Source organism: Bubalus kerabau, chromosome 5 (genome assembly GCF_029407905.1).
Source record: "Bubalus kerabau isolate K-KA32 ecotype Philippines breed swamp buffalo chromosome 5, PCC_UOA_SB_1v2, whole genome shotgun sequence".
Taxonomy (NCBI): domain Eukaryota; kingdom Metazoa; phylum Chordata; class Mammalia; order Artiodactyla; family Bovidae; genus Bubalus; species Bubalus kerabau.
In genome coordinates, this window is record NC_073628.1 from 34,855,397 (window position 1) to 34,874,948 (window position 19,552).

Consider the following 19,552-nt stretch of genomic DNA (forward strand, 5'->3'; position numbering starts at 1 on the left):
CAGGTTCAAACCCTGGGTTGGGAAGATCCCCTGGAGAAGGAAATGGCAACCCACTCCAGTATTCCTGCCTGGGAAATCCCAAGGACAGAGGAGCTTGATGGGTTATACTCCACAGGGTCACAGAAGAATCAGAGAATTAGTGACTAAACAACAACTAATCACTATGGAAAACATAGACATAAATTGGACATGGCCTTTCAGTTCAGTTCAGTTGCTCAGTCATGTCTGACTCTTTGCAACCCCATGAACTGCAGCACGCCAGGCCTCCCTGTCCATCACCAACTCTCAGAGTTCACTCAGACTCACGTCCATCGAGTCAGTGATGCCATCCAGCCATCTCATCCTCTGTCGTCCCCTTCTCCTCCTGCCCCCAATCCCTCCCAGCATCAGAGTCTCTTCCAATGAGTCAGCTCTTCGCATGAGGTAGCCAAAATATTGGAGTTTCAGCTTTAGCATCAGTCCTTCCAATGAACACCCAGGACTGATTTCCTTTAGAATGGACTGGTTGGATCTCCTTGCAGTCCAAGGGACTCTCAAGAGTCTTCTCCAACACCACAGTTCAAAAGCATCAATTCTTCGGCGCTCAAGGAACTTACAGACTATTAACAGTAGGGACATCACAGACCTAAATCTTGAAGCTACAATTATAAAATTCCTAAGGAAAGAAACACAGAAGAAAACCTTTCACATTTTTTGGAATAAAATTCAAAATTCATGAATCACATATGAAAAAAAACTGATAAAGTATACACCAACAAAATGAAAAAACTTTGATCTTCAGAAGACAGTTTAAAAGATGGAAACAGATGACAGACTGGGAGAAAGTAATTACAATGAATAAATCTGATACAGGGCTAATATCCAGAACATATAAAGAATTCTTACAACTTCACAAACAGATGGAAAGATATACTGTGTCTCTGGATTGGAAGAATCAGTACTGTTAAAATGGCCATACTACCTAAGGCAATTTAGGATTCAATGCAGTCCCTATAAAACTACCAATGGCATTTTTCACAGAACTAGAACAAATAATTTAGAATGTGTATGGAAACACAAAAGACCCTCACTAGCCAAAACAATTCTGAGAAAGAAGAACAGAAGGAATCATGAAAAACTGAAGGAATCATGCTCCCTGGCTTCAGAATATAATACAGAACTGCAGTCATCAAAACAGTACGGTACTGGCATAAAAACAGGTACACAGCTCCACAGAGCAGGAGACAAAGCCCAGAAATAAACCCACACACTTATGGTCAATTAGTCTACAACAATGGATGCGAGAATACACAATGGAGACAAAACAAGCTCTTTAATAAGTGGTGCTGGGAAAATTGGATAGCTACATACAAAAGAGTGCAATTAGAACATTCCTTAATAGCATATACAAAAATAAACCCAAAGTAGATTAAAGATCTAAATATAAGACCAGATACTATAAAACTCCTAAAGGAAAACTCTTAGAACACTCTTTGACTGAAGTTACAGCAATAATTTTTTGGATCTGACACCTAGACTCATTGAAATAAGAGCAAAACTAAACAAATGAGGCCTAGTCAAACTTGTAAGCTTTTGCACTGTGAAGGAAACCTAACAGAACAAAAAGACAACCTATGGAATGGGAGGAAATATTTGCAAATAATGGGACTGACAAGGGATTAATTTCCAAAATATATAAACAGTCAATATAAAAAATAAAAACAACCCAATCAAAAAATGGACAAAAGACCTGAATAACATTTCTTCAAAGACATACAAACGGCCAACAGGCACTTGGAAAGATGCTCAGTGTCACTAATTATTAGAGAAATGCAAATCAAAACTACAATAAGGAACCACTTCACACCAGTCAGAATGGCCATCACCAAAAAATATACAAACTATAAATGCTAGAGAGAGTGTGGAGGAAAGGGAACCCTTCTACACTGCTGGTGGGAACGTGAATCTGTGTAGCCACAACGACAAAAAGTCTTGAGGTTCCCTAACACACTAAACATTGAGTCACCAATGAGCCAGCAATGCCAGATCTGGCATGTATCTGGAAAAGACGGTCATCTGAAGAGATGCATGTACCCCAATGCTTACAGCAGCGTTATTTACAATCGCCAGGACATGGAAGTGACTTAAATGTCCATTGACAGATGAATGGATAAGGAAGATGTGATACACACACACACACACACACACACACAGTAAAAAATATACTACTCAGCCACAAAAAAGAATGAAATAATGCCATTGGGAGCAACACGGATAAACCTAGAGATTAAAAATGTCATAGGAAGCTATTTGTACATGAAATCTAAAAAAAAAAAAAAAATGAGAGAAATGAACTATTTACAAAACAGAAATAGACTGACAGACATAGAAAACAAGTTTATGGTTTCCAATTGGGAAAGCAGGGTGATGGGGAGGGACAAATTAAGAATTTGAGATTAACATATACATTCTACTATATATGAAATAAACAATAAGCACCTACTGTATAGCACAGGGAACTATATTCAGTATCTTGTAATAACCTATAATGGAAAAGAATCTGAAAAAGAATATACATATTCAGTTATATATATATATAACTGAATCACATTGTTGAACCCTTGAAACTAATACAACATTGTAAATCAACTATACTTCTATCAAGAAAAAAGAAAAAGAACTCATAACTCAATATAAGAAGACAAACAGCCTAATAAAATGGGCAAATGAATTCAAAAGACAATTCATGTAAGATTTATAAATGACCAGTAAGCACACACACACACACAATTTAACACTATTATCACAGACATGCAAATTAAAACTATAATGAGATACCATATGCTTAGTAGACTGATTAAAAAAATAGAACATTGGACTTCCCTTATGGCCCAGTGGTTAAGAATCTGTCTGCCAATTAGGAGACACAGGTTCAATCCCTGGTCTGAGAAGATTCCATATATCTCAGGGCAACAGCCTGTACACAACTACTGAGTCTGCGCTCTGGAGCCTGAGAACCACAAGTTCTGAGCCCAAGCGCTGCAACTACTGAAGCCCTACAGCCAGTGCTCTGCAATAAGAGAAGCCACTGCAGTGAGAAGCCTCCATACTGCAACTAGGGAGTAGCCTATGCTTATTACAAATAGAGAAATCCCACGCACAGCAATGAAGACCCGTCACAGCCATAAATAAATAAATAAAAATATAATACCAATTTTTTCAAGGATGTGGAGCAAACAGAACTTTTATACATTGTTGGAGAGTACAAGAATTTCAGAAAACTGTGTGGCAGTTTCTTCTAAAGTTAATCATACATACAACCCAGAAATTCTTAGGAATTTACCAAAGGGAGATGAAAACTACATGAATATAATGGGCATATATGCATGAATTTCCACAGAGCTTCATTCATAATAGGCCCAAACTGGAAACAACCCACATGTCTACCAAAAGATGAATGAATTAACCAATTGTATGTCCATGCAATGGAGTAATATTCAGAAATTAAAAAGAACAAACGAGGGCTTCCCTGGGAGGCTTGGTGGTAAAGAATTCGCCTGCCAGTACAGGAGACATGGGTTCAGTGTCTCATCCAGGAAGATCCCACATGTGCAGAGCAACTAAACCCGTGTGCCACAACTGTTGAGCCTGTGCTTTAAAGCCTAGGAGCCTCAACTACTGAGTCCATGTGCCGTGACTACTGAGGCCCACAGGCCCTAGACCCTGTGCTAGGCAACAAGAGAAGTCATGGCAATAAGAAGCCTGTGCACGGCAACTAGAGAGTAGCTCTACTCTCCCTAACTAGAGGAAAGCCTGCATATCAAAAACGACTCAGCTCAGTCAAAACTTAAAAAAAAATTACAACAACAAAAAACCACTGGATGAACATTTAGTGAAAGATGACAGAGAAGATTCTGGTAAATAAGATACTGCTGTCGTTGTTCAGTGGTTCAGTTGTGTCCGACTCTTTGTAACCCCATGAACTTCAGCACACCAGGCTTCCCTGTCCTTCAACATCTCTGGCAGCTTGCTCAAATTCATGTTCATTGAGTTGGTGATGCCATCCAACCATCTCATCCTCTGTCATCTCCTTCTCCTCCCGCCTTCAATTATTCCCAGCATCAGGATCTTTTCTAATGAGTTAGTTCTTCACATCAGGTGACCAAAGTATTGGAGCTTCAGTTTCAGCATTAGTCCTTCCAATGAATATTCAGGATTCACTGCATTCAGGACTGACTGGTTTGATCTCCTTGCAGTCTAATGGATTCTCAAGAGTCTTCTCCAACACCGCAGTTCAAAAGCATCAATTCTTCGGCGCTTAGCCTTATGGTCCAACTCTCACATCCATACATGACTACTGGAAAAACGATAGCTTTGACTAGATGGACCTTTGCTGGCAAAGGAACTTCTCTGCTTTGTAACATGCTGTCTAGGTTTGTCATAGCTTTTCTTCCAAGGAATAAATGTCTTTTATTTTCACGGCTGCAGTCACAATCTGCAGTGATTTTCAGATCAGATCAGATCAGTCGCTCAGTCGTGTCCGACTCCTTGCGACCCCATGAATCACAGCATGCCAGGCCTCCCTGTCTAACACCAACTCCCGGAGTTCACTCAGACTCACGTCCATGGAGTCAGTGATGCCATCCAGCCATCTCATCCTCTGTCGTCCCCTTCTCCTCTTGCCCCAAATCCCTCCCAGCATCAATCTTTTCCAATGAGTCAACTCTTGGCATGAGGTGGCCAAAGTACTGGAGTTTCAGCTTTAGCATCATTCCTTCCAAAGAAATCCCAGGGCTGATCTCCTTCAGAATGGACTGGTTGGATCTCCTTGCAGTCCAAGGGACTCTCAAGAGTCTTCTCCAACACCACAGTTCAAAAGCATCAATTCTTCAGCACTCAGCCTTCTTCACAGTCCAACTCTCACATCCATACATGACCACAGGAAAAACCATAGCCTTGACTAGACGGACCTTTGTTGGTAAAGTAATGTCTCTGCTTTTGAATATGCAGTGATTTTGGAGCCCCCCAAAATAAAGTCTGTCACTGTTTCCATTGTGTCCCTATCTATTTGCCATGAAGTGATGGGACCAGATGCCATGATCTTTGTTTTTTGAATGTTGAGTTTTAAACCAGCTGTTTCACTCTTCTCTTTCATTCATCAAGAGGCTCTTTAGTTCCTCTTTGCTTTCTGCCATAAGAGTGGTATCACCTGCAGATCTGCGGTTATTGATATTTCTCCCAGGAATCTTGATTCCAGTTTGTGCTTCATCCAGCCCAGCATTGCACATGATGTACTCTGCATATAAGTTAAATTAGCAGTCAAAGGCTTTAGCAGTAGACAATGAAACAGAAGTAGATGTTTTAAGATACTGTATGTTACCATTTATATAAAATATATAAACAAATTAAATATTATATAAACACTATTTATATGAAATTCTAGAAGAGGGAAATCTATGATGAGAGAAAGCAGATCACTCATTGCCTAGTACACAGAGCTGGGGAGAGAGACAAAGGGCAATTAGGGACTTTTTTTTAAGGTGATAGAAATATTCTACGTTTTTATCATAGTAGAAACTACAAAGCTTTAGACATTTTTCTAAATTAATTGAATGGTACATTTAAAATGAGTGCATTTTTATATGTAAAGTTTACTCAATAAAGTTGATTGAGAGGCAACAATAATGAAAAGGGTTTATCTGTACACTGACATTCCATTACTTACTATTGAAATTATAACCTTATCCCAGCTATAGTATAAAAGGTGAAGTGTCAACCTCTTAGAACCAAAGAAAGGGCATAGCAATGATTTACTTAAAGAACAAAAGAGTCCAGAACACAGAGATGCCTCACTATAACAGATTATGTTGACCTAACCAACATTTAGAGGAGCACACCTAATCTGCTCGTGCAGTTTATTTCTGATTTGGTCTTCAAATTATGACGAGTATCTGATTTTTGTGTCCTAGTCTCTTCCTTCATTCCAGGCACTGGTTTTAGTCTGATGTTCTGACCTGTCTTTCAAGTCCTGAATCCTGGCTGACTCTCAATTTGTCCAAATCCTCTGGTAGGTCTAAACTCCGTTCTATTACTGTTGCAAAACAACTTGATTCCTAGCTATCAGCTATTCTTTCTGGCTACACCACCCTGGCTTCTTTCTTTAGCTAGTCTTTCATAATCACTCCGGGTTCTCCTCGTCCCAGTTGTCATCAGTACTGCCAATACAGCACTTACCATTTCAATGTCAAACTGTGATAAACACTGGGCTTCACACACACTCGAACTTTCACAACAGTTCTGCAAGGTGGCCATTACAATTTATCTTTTTGGTTGGGAAGCGGAGGCTCAGACATTAAGCTTACAAAACTAGTACATAAGGAAGCTAGAATTCCAACTCAAATCTCTCAGAGGTTTGTTAATTTCTTCAATTAACACAGCCATTCACTAAATGAATTCAGTACTTCTGGGCAGGGATAATATTATCTTAGTAGCTAATTAATTCATAACAGCACTGGCAAGTCTCTACATGTCAATCAACAAGGCTATCTCATATTCCTTGGTATCCAACACAGTTACATGTCATTAGGGTGAACAGGAAAATTACTGCTGAATAAATGAGTAGCCATAGAAATTTTCAGATAGAAGAAAACAAGCTTGGGAAAAAGAAGTCAAAAGGATAGAAATTCTCTCTGTTCCCAACCTAACCTAAATTCTGCAAACATGCAACCAACACAGATTTCCCCCTTTTCTCCTAAAAATATAATTAAAGCCACCTAAGCAAATAGAATTTGAATAAGATTCTATAGTAATTGAAAGAAGTAACATCGGTCCTGCTTTTTATAGCTCCCATATTGTCCATATTAGTCAAATTAGTAAGTATTAATTTGATGTGTCACTATAGTAACCTTTCAGAAAATGCATATGGGCATTGCATCTCATACACAATGAGTTCTGTATCATTATTCAAAGGATTGACTGAGAATTTTTTTTTAACTCACAGCAAACTTGCTTATTTCAAAACCACTCAATATTTCAGATATTTTGTCTGCTTAACCAGAACTCAGCAAGCTAGGTAACAAAAGAGTAGGGCTACTCTCCTGTACACTTGAGATAAAGAAAAGGTAGGTTAGCAATCTCTCCCACAAAGGAATGTAAAACTCTAAACAGGTAGAGAGCCCAATGCTTAGACTTTCAAGGTGGTATACTGCAGATCTAACACATTTAAACACAGGAACTAAATCATTATGCAAATAGTACATTAACTAGTAATTAAAGAAAAGCAAATTAATACCTTTCAAGTTAGTAAAAACTGAGGTCAAATAGTGCACAGATATTTATATTCACTCCTTCCTGAGAGAACCTCAAAATAATAATTTAAAAAATTAAAAGGAAGAAATAGGAAGGGGGCCTTCAGTGGATAAGAGCTCTCCCACACACCTTTGGAGGACAGAAAAAGAATGGCTGAGTGATGACCAACGCGTCAAAACATGGAAACCATTATGTGGAACACACAGTGAGCACAATGCAGCAGAATAGTCAGCCTGCACAAAGTACCACGGTGAGGCTGGGGAAGCGGGAAGTGGAGACTCACTGAGAGTCTGCACGTGGACATGCCAGCCTTCTCCCCTCTCCCACCCGAGGGGCTGGACACATGTGTCGCCACTAACCAGGCCACAGAGGGTGGCCTAACCAGCACCTGATCACCAGGTAGGTCTGTTACAACACAGATTGCTGGGGCTACTCCCACTGTTTCTGATTCAGCAGTGTTTGCCAGGTGCTGAGAGGAGAGGGGAAAGGGAACTTCTTTTTAAAGTGATGAAAATAGTATATAAAGTTAGTGATGAAAGTTGTAAAACTGTGTGATGGTAATAAAAACTACTGATTTGTACATTTAAAAATATTTTTTATTTTAATTACTTTTTGTTATTGAACTGTCCATTTTTAAATGGTGAATTCAAAAAAAAATAAATAAACGGTGAATTCTATGGTATAGGAGTTATATCAGTTAAATTGTTCTTTAAGGAAAAAATCATTCTGTTGACCTTTGACCAATTTGGAGTAGGGGATGGCCATCAAATATCTGAGTATAACTTGGTGAAACTTCTGTATCAGCAGTTTGTCCATGTTTGTGGTTCTTCATCCATGAATTCAACCAGGCAAGATAGTGTAGCACTGTAGTATTTACTACTGAAAAAAAAAAAAACAAAAAACTCTTGTGTAAGTGGACCTGGACAGTTCAAACTCAAGTTGTTCAAGGGTCAGCTTGTATTCAACTGCACACAAGTCTCAGGGCTTCCCTGGTAGCTCAGCTGGTAAAGAATCTGCCTGCAATGCAGGAGACCCCAGCTTGATTCCTGGGTCAGGAAGATCTGCTGGAGAAGGGATAGGCTACCCACTCCAGTACTCTTGGGCTTCCCTGGTGGCTCGGCTGGTGAAGAATCTGCCTGCAATGCAGGAGACCTGAGTTCGATCCCTGGGTTGGGAAGATCCCCTGGAGAAGGGAAAGGCTACCCACTCCAGTATTCTGCCCTGGAGAAGTACATGACTGTATAGTCCATGGGGTTGCAAAGAGTCGGACATGACTGAGAGCCTTTCACTTTCTCTCACAGAAGCCCACCAAATAGATTTGAACTATTAAATCACGTCTCTCCTTTGTCATCCCTATGCTCAATACATCGAGTTTCTTCAACTATTTCTTTAAGCCAGTTATCCTGGCTGTTGTCCTAAACTCAGACAAGATACATAGTCATAACCTTTTCATATAAAGTTTAACAACAGATTCTAAGTATTTCCAAATGGACAAAGGAACAGGAGATAGAAACTAGTCTTCTAGCTTTTGAGGATTTGGATAAATAAAATTAATTCAAGAATAACTATCAAACACAACATAAAAGTACCAAGGGTGTCCCATTGCCAGATACAGATTAACACGTACTGAAGTAACTAAAACATTCTTTCTACACCACAAAATGCTCTGGAATAATAGTAAGAAAAAGTTGCATTAATCAGGTTTCTGTTGTTCCAAGAATAGTAAAGCAACAGAATACAAACCAAATATAACATTCAGCGATCATTAAATATAAATAACATTTTTTAAAATGCACTCTCATGTAATCATTCCACTGATAAAGTTACCTCTAAATTAAATTCAACCTAGACAAGGTGAAATTCCCTTGCCATATGCTCTTCTTGCCCTCAGGACAATCTTTTTTACAACAGCTACATTTCTAATTCCTTATTTAGTGTCTGCCTTGCTCATTAGACCATGCAGGGTCAGAAAGGTTGGAATCATATCTTTCCTGCTGCTCTCTATCTCAGCACCTAACCTAGTGTTAGGCACACAGTGGGCTCTCAACAAATGTTCAATCAAATTAAGATTGATTTTTGAGCTCTGCTTCATGTAAGTGGTAGTAATAGAAACCAAGACAACAAAGAGGAACAAGATACAGTTTGAGGAATTTACAGGCTAATAGGAAGATAAAGATACAAACAGGTAATTTCAACATTTTTAAATAAATAAAATTGATAGAAACCCTCTTCTAACAGATATTTAAGTCTTTATTCTGTATCAAGTAACAGACTTAAAAACTTAAACACAGTTCCTAAATACAAAGTATAGCTCAGTCCTAGCTATAGAGGAAAATAATGATTCTAGAGTCACGAAATAGGTAAGAATAAAGCAACGTGCACACACAAAAGGGCATTTAAACAGGAAAGATGTGGTGGTGGTGGGTACAGAGGTGGGTAGGGATTCTGGGTGAGATCATTTTTAAGCTGAGTTTAGATTGATGTGCAGCCATTAGCTTGACAAAGTCATGGGGGAAGGACATTCTAGGTAGAAAGAAATAAACAACATATGCAAAGGAAAGTGAAACAGGATAATGTGATTAGAATAGTATAAGCAGTTTAGGACAGCTGAAGCAAGGGAAGTGGAAGCAAATGACTGAAAGAATGCAAAGGGTATGGGGAAAGAGGCTTGTGAAATGATATCCATACAGCTGCTGTGACAAGGACGGAAGGATGGTAGTGACATTTTCTCTAATACAGGGACTTCAGAAGGAAAAAACAGATCTAGAGAACAAGATGTTGAATTTATTTTTTAACATGCTGAGATGAGTATCCAACAGCCAACTGGAGAAAACAACCGGCGCTAGTTTACAGGTGGGAGCTGAGCAGAGATTCCAAGTTCGAGAGATGAACTTCACCATACTATTCTTTGACTACCGCCTTGTATTTTTCCAGGTTTTTACTCGAGTATGTCCTCACCAACAGTTCTTCAGTGAGACGTCCAATTCTGTAAGCCTACCATTTCTGCCAACATCATTCTCTACTTTTATTTCCTCACTTCTCTCCTTATTGAAGCACAGATTCCAAGATCTTTCATTATAACCTTCTGTACTTAGCTACTTTCATCATACTCATTTGGTAACATCCAACCCTGGTTAACCCACATATTCACATTCTCCACTCATACCTGAGAAAGCTAAATATTCCAAATAAGAAGTCTCTGCATTTTCTACTCAACTTGCTGGAAATGCTCATCCCCTGTCTATATTATACAAATAATGAATGAAGTTCTTGAGTCGTTCACATCAATAGTATGTTAATTCATATTTCTATTATATAGGGCTAATTTTTAACATAAATAATACATTTGAAGTAATCTATGTGTTTTAAGGTCCCACAATCAAGAGAACAACATAATCATCATCACTCACATGCAGTCAGGAAACAATAAGGTAATTAAAGATTTCAAAGTTTCATGGTTATATCATTTTCATGAATAGAGTAAAAGCAGTGATGAATGTACATTTAATTGCTGTTGCAGACTAAACTTTACAGTAGAAATAGTAAGAGGAAAAATTTTGAAGGATGAGAATTTGTGTTCTACAAATTCAATTTAACAATACTTACTAAATCACCCACTATTGTTTAGTACATAAGGATGTTTAGAATATTTATCTCTGAGACAGGCACATGAGAACAATTACAAACTGGCTAAATGTTAAAGACAATAGAACCTTTTTTTTCCCTCTAGGATATGAAGTGATAGTCATTATAAAAGAATAAAAAAAGAGAAAAACAATCTCAGTTGAGAGAAAAACAGGGAAGAAGTCAAGGAGGAAATTATACTTCAGTCGAGCAGATATGAGCTAATATGGAAAAAGCAGCATTAGAGGAAGAATATTAGAAATACAGAGATACATGAAAATGCAGAGCAGGAATAAAACAGCCAAAAGATCCTGAAAATCAAGTGAGTATCAATTAACAAAGTTCAGATAAGTAGCTAAATATTAAACGTATGAAGAACGAAAAGACATATGGGATGGGAAGACAGTTTCACACCCAGTTTTAATTGGTACCGCACTTTAAATCAAGTTCACATGCTGACATATTACCACAGCCACTTAACAGGATGAGTGCATCCTGAGTATGAATGTTTCATGGCTTCTGAGCTCAGCATCTGAACTGATGAGATAACCCAAGGAAATAAATGAGTTTAGGAGTGCTCATACCAGTCACAGAGCAGCCAATTAATCAAAATGAAATGAAATCAATTCAAAGACCAAACTGATTCTTTTCTCTGAAAAGAGAAATAGCCAATTTTTTCTCACTATCAAAGTAATAAACACTAGTTTTTCAAATTTGAAAAAAAGTTAAGTTTAAGGGAGACAATAAAAATGAGCAGAGATACTCATTGCTTACAAGTTGAATACTGGTGCATATTTTTCAGACTTTCCCCCATATATACATGCACACACATTGTAAATAACCTCATGAGCACTTTTTTTCTCTTTCAACAACACGTTGTAAAGCTTCATCAACAATTTTAATGGCTGTACAGTAATCCATTTTTTAGATGAATCATAATTATTAATAATTAATTCCAAGTTTATTATTTTAATTTTTTAGTTTCTCTGTTGAGCAATTTTAGCTATTTCTAAAAAGTAGTATTCCATGACTTTTATACTTTCTTAGATTGCTGTAACAACTTAAAACAAACTGATAGCTTAGAACAACAGAAATTTATTCTGTCTAGCCTGTGGAAGCTAAAAGTCTGAAACTGCGATGTTGGCAGTGCCTTGCTTCTGCTTATCTTAGGGAAGAATACTTTCTTGTCTCCTCCTAGTTTCTGACAGCTCTGAGCAATCTTTAGCATTCCTAGGCATCACTTCAATCTCTGCCTCTGCCTTCATATGGTCTTCCTCCCATGACTGGATCTTTTTTGTATCCAAAACTTCTCCTTTCTCTTATAAAGATACTAGTTATCAGATTTAGGGCCCACTTTAATCCAGAACTTTAATTTGATCACATTTGCAAAGATTTTATTTCCAAAGAAGGTTGCATTCAGAGTTCTTGTCTTTTGGGGAGACACAATTCAAGACATTACAGAATCATCCAAGAAACAGAAATCTCTACTATTTTTTTTTCCTAACAGAATAAACCCACTGAATTCTTTCATGAATCTAAGAAAATATGAGGTTTTAGTGATCTTATGTTTCCTGTATATTGAAATATTTTGCTATCTCACCAGCCTAGAAATTATTTTATTATTCATCAATTATTCCTAATTAATTGAAAAACAGTAAAACGTTTTGAGAACAGAATGATGGATGTCTCAGATACATAGTGATAACAGAGAGATGCACAGTGAGATCACCTTCGGTTTTCTCATTGCAGTATATGAACTATCATGTCATTTTTTAAGATATTAGAAAAGCCCAGAGACACTATTATTGTAGTCTTTTCTGTAGTTTTCAAAGAACACCACTGAGAACCGAGATTTCTTATTTTTCACTCAAAATGACAAACATTAAGAAAAATGATAAAGATGCCTCATAAATACTGAACAAACCAGCAAAGGAACACAAAGAGACAGATAGTAACAATCTAGTCTCTAACAATGTTCGTAAAATTGATTGTGTAAGTGAAATCTCAGACTATGAGGCTTTAGATAACAATATCCTAAATCAATTTCTCAGACACAAGAACTGGTAAGTGAATTATACAATACTATGGGCAAAAAGGAAACATGGTACTTTCATCTAATAAATCATTCCATAGCAAGGACTGCATCATACAATAATTTGCAATACCAACTTGGACTGTACTATTCTGCTAAAAGGATATGTGACAATATTCTTTTTCTGTTTTAAAATACTTAATGTTTTTCTTCTAGTTTTATTGAGATATAATTGACATGCAGGACTGTAAAATCACCTTATAATGACTTAAAATTTCAATAAAATGATTACCACAATACGTTTAGTAAACATCCATCATCTTGTATGTATCAGTTCAGTTCAGTCACTCAGTTGTGTCCAGCTCTTTTTGACCCAACGGACTACAGCACGTCAGGCCTCCCTGACCATCACCAACTCCCTGAGCCTACTCAAACTCATGTCCATTGAGTTGGTGATGCCATCTAACCATCTCACCCTCTGTCATCCCCTTCTCCTCCAGCCTTCAGTCTTGCCCCAAATCAGGGTCTTTTCCAATGAATCAGTCTTTGGATCAGGTAGCCAAAGTATTGGAGTTTCAGCTTCAGCATCAGTCCTTCCAATGAATATTCAGAACTGATTTCCTTTAGGATTGACTGGTTGGATCTCCTTGAAGTCCAAGGGACTCTCAAGAGTCTCCTCCAACACCACAGTTCAAAAGCATCAATTCTTCGGCACTCAGTTTTCTCTATAGACCAACTCTCACATCCATAAATGACTACTGGAAAAACCATAACTTTGACTAGACAGACCTTGGTTGGCAAAGTAATGTCTCTGCTTTTTAATATGCTGTATAGGTTGGTCATAACTTTTCTTCCAAGGAGCAAGCATCTTTTAATTTCATGGCTGCAGTCACCATCTGCAGTGATTTTGGAGCCCCCAAAAATAAAATCGCTCACTGCTTCCACTGTTTCCCCATCTATTTGCCATGAAGTGATGGGATCAGATGCCATGATCTTAGTTTTCTGAATGTTCAGTTTTAAGCCAACTATTTCATTCTCCTCTTTCATCAAGAGGCTCTTTAGTCCTTCTTCACTTTCTGCCATAAAGGTGGTGTCATCTGCATATCTGAGGTTATAGAATATATATATATATACAGCCTTGTATATATACAAAATAGAAAAAAATTTTTTTCTTCGTGATGGGAACTTTTAGGATTTACTCTCTTGACAACTTTCATATACAAGACACAGCAGTGTCAGTTATATGAATCATGTTGTACATTTCATCTTATAACTAGAATTTTGTACCTTCTGACCATCTTCAGCCAATTTCCCTTTCGCTTCACCCCTTGCCTCTTGGTAACCACATATCTAATCTCTTTCTCTACGAGTTCGTTTATCTTTGATATATAACTTACTTACAGCACTAAGTTAGTTCCTGGTGCACAATATACTGATTTGGTATTTCTACACATTATAAAATGATCACCACATTAAGTTGAGCCACCACTTGTCACCATATGAATATTATTACAGATAATATTCCCCACTCTGTACATTTTATTCGCATGACTCATTTATTTTGTTAACTGAAAGCCTGTATTTCTTAACGTCTCTTCCCTATTTCACTCATTTTCCTACCCCCTCATCTCTGGTTAACTACCTGTTCTCTGTATGTGTTTATGACACTGTTTATGTTTAATTTGTTTATTCATTTGTTTTGTTTATTCATTTGTATTTTAGATCTCACATGTAAGTGAAATCATACAGTATTTGTCTTTCTTGGATTTCTGTCGTTTATCATAATACCCTGTAGGTCCATCCATGTTGTTGCAAATGGCAAGATTTCATTCCTTTTTATGGTTAAGTATTACTCTATTGTATTATATACTATATCACATCTTCTTGTTCCAGTCATCTGTCAACAGACATATGTAGTTCTCATATCTGGCCATTGTAAATAATTCTGTAATAAACACAGGGGTGTATATATCTTTTCAAATTAGTGTTTCTGTTTTCTTTGGAAAAACACCCAGAAGTGAAATTGTTGGATTGTATGGTAGTCCTATTTTTAATATTTTGAGGAATCCCCATACTGTTTTGAAATGGGAGTACCAGACCAACTTACCTGTCTCCTGAGAATTATGAATGGAAATCAAAACACAATCATTAGAATCGGACATGGAAAAACAAACTGGTTCCAAATTGGGAAACGAGTACATCAAGGCTATGTATTGTCCCCCTGCTTATTTAACTTATATGCAGAGTACATCATGCAGAAATGCCAGGCTGGATGAAGCATAAGCTGGAATCGAGATTGCTGGGAGAAATAATAACCGTAGATATGCAGATGATATTACTCTAATGGCAGAAAGTGAAGAGGCACTAAAGAGCCTCTTGATAGGGTGAAAGAAGAGAGTGAAAAAGCTAGCTTAAAACCCAACATTCAAAAAACTAAGATCACGGCATCTGCTCCCATCATTTTGTGGCAACAGATTGGGAAAGAGTGGAAACAGCAGCAGATTTTATTTTCTTGGGCCCAAAAATCACTGTGGGTGGTGACTGCAGCCATGAAATTAAAAGATATCTGCTTCTTGACAGAAAAGCTATGACAAACCTAGATAGCATATTAAAAAGCAGAGACATCACTTTGTTGACAAAAGTCCATCTAGTCAAAGCTTTGGTTTTTTTCAGTACTCATGTACGATGTGCTGGAATCAAGATTGCCAGGAGAAATATCAGTAACCTCAGATACACAGACGACACCTCCCTTATGGCAGAAAGTGAAGAAGGACTAAAGAGCCTCTTGATGAAAGTGAAACAGGAGAATGAAATAGTTGGCTTAAAACTCAACATTCAGAAAACTAAGATCATGGCATCCAGTCCCATCACTTCATGGCAAATAGATGGGGAAACAGTGGAAGCAGTGAGAGATTTTATTTTGGGGGACTCCAAAATCACTGCAGATGGTGACTGCAGCCATGAAATTAAAAGACGCTTGCTCCTTGAAAGAAAAGCTATAACCAACCTATACAGCATATTAAAAAGCAGACATTACTTTACCAACAAAGGTCCGACTAGTCAAAGTTATGGTTTTTCCAGTAGTCATGTATGGATGTGAGAACTGGACTATAAAGAAAGCTGAGTGCCAAAGAATTGATGCTTTTGAACTGTGGTGTTGGAGAAGATTCCTGAGAGAGTCCCTTGGACAGCAGGAGATCCAACCAGTCAATTCTAAAGGAAATCAGTTCTGAATATTCAATGGAAGGACTGATGCTGAAGCTGAAACTCCAATACTTTTGCCACCTGACACAAAGAACTGACTCATTGGAAAAGACTCTGATTCGGGGAAAGAATGAAGGCAGGAGGAGAAGGGGATAACAGAGGATGAGATTTTTGGATGGCATCACTGATGCAATGGACATGAGTTTGAGTAGGCTCTGGGAGTTGGTGATGGACAGGGAAGCCTGGGGTGCTGCAGTCCGTGGGGTTGCCAAGAGTCGGACATGACTGAGTGATGGAACTGAACATTTATGATGTGAGAGCTGGACCATAAAGAAGGCTGACTGCTGAAGAACCGATGCTTTCAAATTGCAGTGTTGGAGAAGACTCTCGAGAGTCCCTTGGACAGCAAGGAGATCAAAGCAGTCAATCCTATGGAAATCAGCCCTGAATATTCACTGGAAAGACTAATGCTGAAACTGAAGCTCCAAAATTTTGGCCACCTGTTGCAAGAGACTACTCACTGGAAAAAACTCTGATGCTGAGAAAGTTTGAGGGCACGCAAGTACGTCAAGGCTGTATCTTGTCACCCTGCTTATTTAACTTATATGCAGAGTACATCATGAGAAACGCTGGGCTGGAGGAAGCACAAGCTGAAATCAAGACTGCCGGGAGAAATATCAATAACCTCAGATACGCAGATGACACCACCCTTATGGCAGAAAGTGAAGAGGAAATAAGAGACTCTTGATGAAAGTGAAAGAGGAGTGTGAGAAAGTTGGCTTAAAGCTCAACATTCAGAAAACTAAGATCATGGCATCTGGTCCCATCACTTCATGGCAAATAGACGGGGAAACAGTGAGAGACTTTATTTTTTGGGGCTCCAAAATTACTGCAGATGGTGACTGCAGCAGTGAAATTAAAAGACACTTACTCCTTGGAAGGAAAGTTATGACCAACCTAGACAGCATATTCAAAAGCAGAGACATTACTTTGCTGACAGAAGTCCAACTAGTCAAGGTTTTTCCAATTATGGTTTTTCCAATAGTCATGTATGGATGTGAGAGTTAGACTATAAAGAAAGCTGAGCGCTGAAGAATTGATGCTATTGAATCATGGTGTTGGAGAAGACTCTTGAGACTCCCTTGGACTGCAAGGAGATCCAACCGGTCCGTCCTAAAGGAGATCAGTCAATAGGTGTTCATTGGAAGGTCTGATGTTGAAGCTGAAACTCCAATACTTTGGCCACCTGATGCGAAGAGCTGGCTCATTTGGAAAAGACCCTGATGCTGGGTAAGATTGACGGCAGGAGGGGAAGGGGATGACACAGGATGAGAGGGTTGGCTGGCATCAGACTCAATGGACATGAGTTTGCGTGGGCTCCGGGAGTTGGTGTTGGACAGGGAGGCCTGGCATTCTGCAGCTCATGGGGTCGCAAAGAGTTGGACACGACTGAGCAACTGAACTGAATTGAACTGAAGAGTAGAAGGAGGCAACAGAGGATGAGATGGCTGGCTGGCATCACTGACTCAATGGACATGAGTCTGAGCAAACTCCGGGATACAGTGAAGGACAGGGAAGCCTGGAATGCTGCAGTCCATGGGGTCGCAAAGATCTGGACACAACTTACTGACTGAACAACAATATACTCTTTTGCATAGTGAATGCACCAATTTACATTTCTGGCAATAGCACATGAGGGTTCCTTTTTCTCCACATACTTACTAACTTTTGTTATTTGTTGTGTTTTTTATAATAAGCATTCTAACATGTGTGAGGTGATATTTTATTGTGGTTTTGATTAACATTTCTAATAAGAGTGATGTTGGGGATCTTTTCATATGCCTGTTAGCCATCTGTGTGTCATTTCTAGAAAAATTTCTATTCAGGTCCTCTGCCCAGTTTTTTATATTGAGTTGTTTATTTTTTTTTTTGATGTTGAGGTGTATGATTTCTTGGTATAGTTTGGATATTAGCCCCTCATCAGACATATTGTTTCAAATATCTTCTCCTTTTCAGAAGGTGGCCTTTTTGTTTTGTTGATGGTTTCTTTCACTGTGTAAAAGCTTTTAGTTTGATGTAGTTTTTGTTTATTTTTGCTTTTTTAAAATAACTTTGCCCAAGGAGACATATCCAAAAAAAAAAAAAATATTGCTGAGCCCAATCTCAAATGCTTATAGTTTCTTCTGTAAGTTTTATGGTTTCAAGTCTTGTATTTAAGTCTTTAACCTGTTTTGGGCTTGTTTTTGTACACTGTATGAGAAAATAGTTCAGTTTTTCCAACAGCATTTATTGAAGAGGCTGCCCTTTTTCCACTGTACATTGTTCTCTCCTTTGTCATAGATTAACTGACCATGTAAGTGTGGATTCATTTCTTGGCTCTCTATTTTGTTTCAGTGATCTATATGTCTGTTCCAGAATCATACTGTTTCGAATACTCTAGCTTTGTAGTATAGCTTGAAATCAGGGCATGTGATACCTCCAGCTTTGCTCTTCTTTCTCAAGACTGCTTTGGCTATTTGGGGTCTTTCACTTCTAAACAAATTTTAAAAATATCTGTTATAGTTCTGTGAAAGTCATCATTGGGATTCTGATAGGAATTGCACTGAATCTGCAGATTGCCTTGTGTAGTATGGTCATTTTAACAACAGTATTTATTTTGCCTTGTGTGACAATATTTTTTCACTGTTCATGACAATCATACATCAAAATTTATTTGATATGGTTAAAGTGGACAAATGCTTAAAGGCAAGTGTGTACACAAAGTTATTTGGAAGGAAAAAAATAACATGTAGAAATGAAAAAAATCACTGATTTGATCATTCTGACTGGTGTTTAGTAATATAAAAACAAAAATGTTTTGCAATTATTGAGCAAAGAAATGGCCAACCTTTCTTAAATAAAATTAAGAGGTATCTAAGTTATTTTTGATAATGTGCTGCAAGAACCAGAAGTAATAATAAGCTAGAGCCTATTAAAGATGTATCTGAAATTGGAACCTGTATTTAAAGTACAGACATATTCCAGGATCATACATGGCAACTGATACACAGCTGGCTACATTCAAAAGGGCGTCTATTTGGAGTACTTTCAAAACCTAGAAAGGTAAAGACAAGAATCTGGGTTTAGCCATCATATTCAAGAAAATAAAAAAAAACACAGAATGAGAAAAAATATTTGCAAATAAGGTATCAAATTCTTATATGACTTGATATCTGATATCAGATAGATACCAGTTTATCTGTTATCAGATATATATCAGTTTATCTGATAAGAGACATATCTAGAATATATAAAGAATTTTTATAACTAAACTATAAAAAGACAAATAACTAAAATAACTGAAAACATGAACCAAGGATTTAAATAGACATTTCTCCACAGACAACATCTGAATGGCCAATAGGC

The 19,552-nt window shown here is 37.8% G+C and overlaps 1 protein-coding gene across 13 annotated transcripts in view; it reads right to left on the reverse strand.

Moving 5' to 3' along the window:
- Positions 1–19,552, reverse strand: part of NARS2 (asparaginyl-tRNA synthetase 2, mitochondrial) — a 183,700-nt gene that overhangs the window by 44,699 nt on the left and 119,449 nt on the right. For 3 of the 13 annotated variants that reach the window (XM_055581436.1, XM_055581434.1, XM_055581433.1), the window contains one exon: positions 8,022–8,166. The exons of 9 other annotated variants lie outside the window; for them this stretch is intronic. In XM_055581436.1, coding sequence (XP_055437411.1) covers positions 8,022–8,119 — 98 coding nt within the window. In that variant the 5' untranslated portion in view covers positions 8,120–8,166. The remainder of the gene's footprint in view (positions 1–8,021; positions 8,167–19,552) is intronic. One more of the 13 variants, XM_055581435.1, reaches the window with a different exon arrangement.